General features: G+C 31.7%; 1 protein-coding gene across 7 annotated transcripts in view; it reads left to right on the top strand.

Moving 5' to 3' along the window:
- LOC108624811 (choline-phosphate cytidylyltransferase A) overlaps positions 1-3,495 on the top strand; it is a 7,014-nt gene extending 3,519 nt beyond the window's left edge. For 4 of the 7 annotated variants that reach the window (XM_018024354.2, XM_018024356.2, XM_018024348.2 and 1 more), the window contains 9 exons: positions 118-265; positions 837-944; positions 1,123-1,231; positions 1,316-1,432; positions 1,514-1,665; positions 1,748-1,969; positions 2,049-2,216; positions 2,511-2,632; positions 3,131-3,495. In XM_018024354.2, the coding sequence (XP_017879843.1) occupies positions 152-265; positions 837-944; positions 1,123-1,231; positions 1,316-1,432; positions 1,514-1,665; positions 1,748-1,969; positions 2,049-2,216; positions 2,511-2,632; positions 3,131-3,233 (1,215 nt within the window). In that variant the 5' untranslated portion in view covers positions 118-151 and the 3' untranslated portion in view covers positions 3,234-3,495. Of the gene's footprint in view, positions 1-117; positions 266-295; positions 736-836; positions 945-1,122; positions 1,232-1,315; positions 1,433-1,513; positions 1,666-1,747; positions 1,970-2,048; positions 2,217-2,510; positions 2,633-3,130 lie in introns of those variants that run through there. The other 3 variants (XM_026813400.1, XM_018024358.2, XM_026813399.1) reach the window with 3 other exon arrangements.
- Positions 3,496-3,636: the final 141 nt, after the last annotated feature.

The following is a 3,636-nucleotide window of genomic DNA, read 5'->3' as shown; positions in this document are numbered from 1 at the left end:
ATTCATTTCATTGTTGCCTATATTTTGTCATTTAGATTAGTAATACATAAATTATACTTATTTCTGATAATTATTTCTGATATAAGATGTATAATTATTGCACATTTTCATTTATAGAACTTTTATGGATTTATCATTGAAGGAATAAAAAATGTCTAGAAAGCGGGCAAGAGAAGAAACTACTATGTTGGATTCCACACCTTATACAAATCTCCAAAATGGGGAAAGTGCATCTTGCTCTAAAGAAGATTCACCTGTCTATCCAGTAAGTACTATTGCTCCATTCGTTTTTTCATCATACACTAATTTATTCATTTATTTGTAGTTCCTTAATTATAAATTGTATCGTCATACACGTGTATGATGATCCATATTTAACATTTATCTATTTGGTATATTCAAGTTCATATAGGAACCACATTATACCATTGACATTAATCACTCAGAGATATCATGCCTTTAATTTCGCATTCATACGTAAAGGCTTAAAGTTTTTTATGATAGCAGTGTGACGCAAGATCACCAGTATGTCTACTGATATAATGTACAAAGTATTCCATACTTCAAACAGACGACAAGCAGTTCACGTTCATGCGTGAACATGGATTCATTAAAACAATCTTGGAACATTAATTTATAACGTTATAGCGAAAATTTCAATAAACATGTTTTAATGTTAAGTTCAGTGATCATTTTCTGGAGTATTACATTGTAGCCAAACGTATTATTATGCAAGTAATAAATTTTTATTAAAGCTAATAGAAGCATAATATGTCAACCGAATTCTTAAAAAGATTGTTCTTTTTTTTTATAAAAATGTTTGATAACGTTAACAGCTCCTGACAATGACTTGGGGAACCAACAGGAATTCAAACAGTGAATCAGGTCAAATTTCACTAAAAATGTGTAATAGCAAAATTTCTGTTTATCACAAAGAACTTCCAGTGAGTTTAATTTATTTTTAAATATTTTTTATCATGCAAAAGAATTTCAATTCTCGCCTTTCCATTAAAGCTTACGTTTGTTCTTTTTCATTTGTTTGCAGTAACTTATCTTAGTTATATATAAGATCTTTTTATTTCACATTTACTTGGAAGATATTACTCATTGTATTCATTGCAGTCAATTTGTAAGGAAGCTCCCTTTAGCGATGAGCCTGAAGCAATTGCAGAAAGAAATGCATGTGATTATAATATTCGCATTACATTAAAAATGGCAAAGAGTGACAAAGGTTAGATAACAAGAATCATCTATTTTTCCATAATGATTACAAATTACTTAACTGTGCAATTTTAATAATTTCTGTAAAACACAGCTCCCAGGAAAATTAGAGTATACGCAGATGGTATTTATGATCTATTTCACCAAGGACATGCACGACAACTTCTACAAGCCAAAAATATTTTCCCACATGTATACCTCATTGTAGGAGGTAAAAAAACAGAAATACAAATTTCATTTCTGTGGTATATATTATGTACAGAGTTCTAAGGAGTTTCGTTTCCTATTGCAGTTTGTAATGATGAATTAACACATAGTAAAAAGGGAAGAACAGTGATGACAGATGTTGAGAGATACGACGCAGTAAGGCATTGTCGTTATGTAGATGAGGTCGTCAGAGATGCACCTTGGGAACTGAGTGATGAATTTCTTACAAAACATAAAGTAAGACGAGCTTTATAATATTATTCGTAAGAACGTATTTACAAAATAATATTAGTAGTATATATAATATTTAATTCTTCAGATCGACTTTGTTGCTCATGATGATATACCTTATATGACAGATGATAGTACAGATGTTTATGCAGCCTTGAAAGCTAAGGGTATGTTCGTTGCTACGCAGAGAACTGAAGGAGTGTCAACATCGGATATCGTAGCGAGAATAGTTAAAGATTACGATATTTACGTAAGGAGAAATCTTGCGCGAGGCTACAGTGCCAAAGAACTTAACGTTTCTTTTCTTAGCGTAAGTTCGCATTGTTCTCTATATGAAATAAATATGTCTCACATACACAAGCATATTATTATGTACTATGTAACCGTAGGAAAAGAAGTTCCGTTTACAAAATAAGTTTGATGATTTAAAAGATAAGGGTAAACGAGTGATGGAGAATATAGGTGAGAAACGAATGGATATGATTAGCAAGTGGGAAGAGAAATCTCGAGATTTCATCGATGCTTTTCTACTATTATTTGGCAGGGAAGGCAGATTGGTGGGTAGTATTTATGGAGTAATTATTCTCATGTTCATTTTGTACTTGATACTAATACCGCATTGCGAACTATGCATTAAAAAAGAATAAATAACATTTTTATTAATCAATATGTAACTGCTCCTTTTTAACCTGAATCGCTATACTTTCACGGTCATTAAAAAATTCAATAAGTCCTCTACTTTCATAGTAAATTCTTTTTATGTATAGATCGATTTGTATCGTGGGCATATATAACTAATCATATGTATACAACCTTTGAATTTGAATAAACTATGGCTTCTGTATCCACAGTCAACAATTTGGAATGAAAGTAAAGGTCGTTTGATGCAAGCGCTATCTCCTCCTGCAAGCCCAAAAAGAGATGGCAGTCCAAATGGCAGTAATACCAGCAATAACGATGAAGATCAGACAAGGTACATCACAGCATTCGAGTCAATTGACTAACATGCAACACCACTTCATTCTGTACTGCTTCTATATGAAAACCTTCAATACTTCACTCCACCCATTTGCAGCATGTTATGTTAGTATACAATTCCACTGTTAACTACATTAGATAAATTTTAAGCAATAATACACGATGTGACTAATGCTTGTAAAAGGTATATTTCGTTTTCTTGCTTTTATGTACGTGAAGACTACGAAGATAAGCATGATAATTCTACTTGTTTTATTCGTGTAACTGTATACACGTACTACGTACTTGTTTTCATAAATGTACATATGACGTAAATTATTTTAAATGATTGAAAATGACGTGTCACATTTTTCTTTGTAGTCTTCATGCATGTAAGTTATCATATGGTAATTGAAAATGTTCTTTACATAGATAATAAATGTGAAGTATAGTAATTGTGTGCTGTGCATTAAGTCGTATCGACATAATTAATATAAAGTGCTTTATGTTACAGTCCACCACCGAAAAAGACTGGCCGTTTCGAATGTTCGCAAAGTAATTATTATTTAAGCGATGACTATAGCGACGATGAGGAGGAAACTTTGCACTCAAAATGATAATCCGTTTTCCCCACCATCATTCTTCATTTTGACCAAAAATATCGTGCAATCTCTTTAAGAGTGTTTAAAACTATTTTCACGCAGTAATGTGATTTGTTAAAATTATACATATATATATGATTATCTGTAATCTGTTACAACATAGAAATTGAATCTGATTAGAATTATTGTATACAAATTAGATTATAAATGTGCACAAACGCCACGTACAGAAGTCACGCAGATAACTTGAGACAGTCATTACAAATATTTCTTCCGAGTTCCGTTGTCGTTGCTTGTATCATTAACGATAAGTTCCTATACTTCAAGTGAAAGATGTTCTGCTCATTTCGATTTCATATTTTGCTACAAGAGCATACAACAGTCAAAAGACATTTATTCACATTATACTGAAGAGTCT

Source organism: Ceratina calcarata, unplaced genomic scaffold, assembly GCF_001652005.2.
Source record: "Ceratina calcarata isolate Rehan_Ccalc_2016 unplaced genomic scaffold, ASM165200v1 scaffold329.2, whole genome shotgun sequence".
Taxonomy (NCBI): Eukaryota; Metazoa; Arthropoda; class Insecta; order Hymenoptera; family Apidae; genus Ceratina; species Ceratina calcarata.
This window is presented reverse-complemented; position numbering and strand designations above follow the sequence as displayed.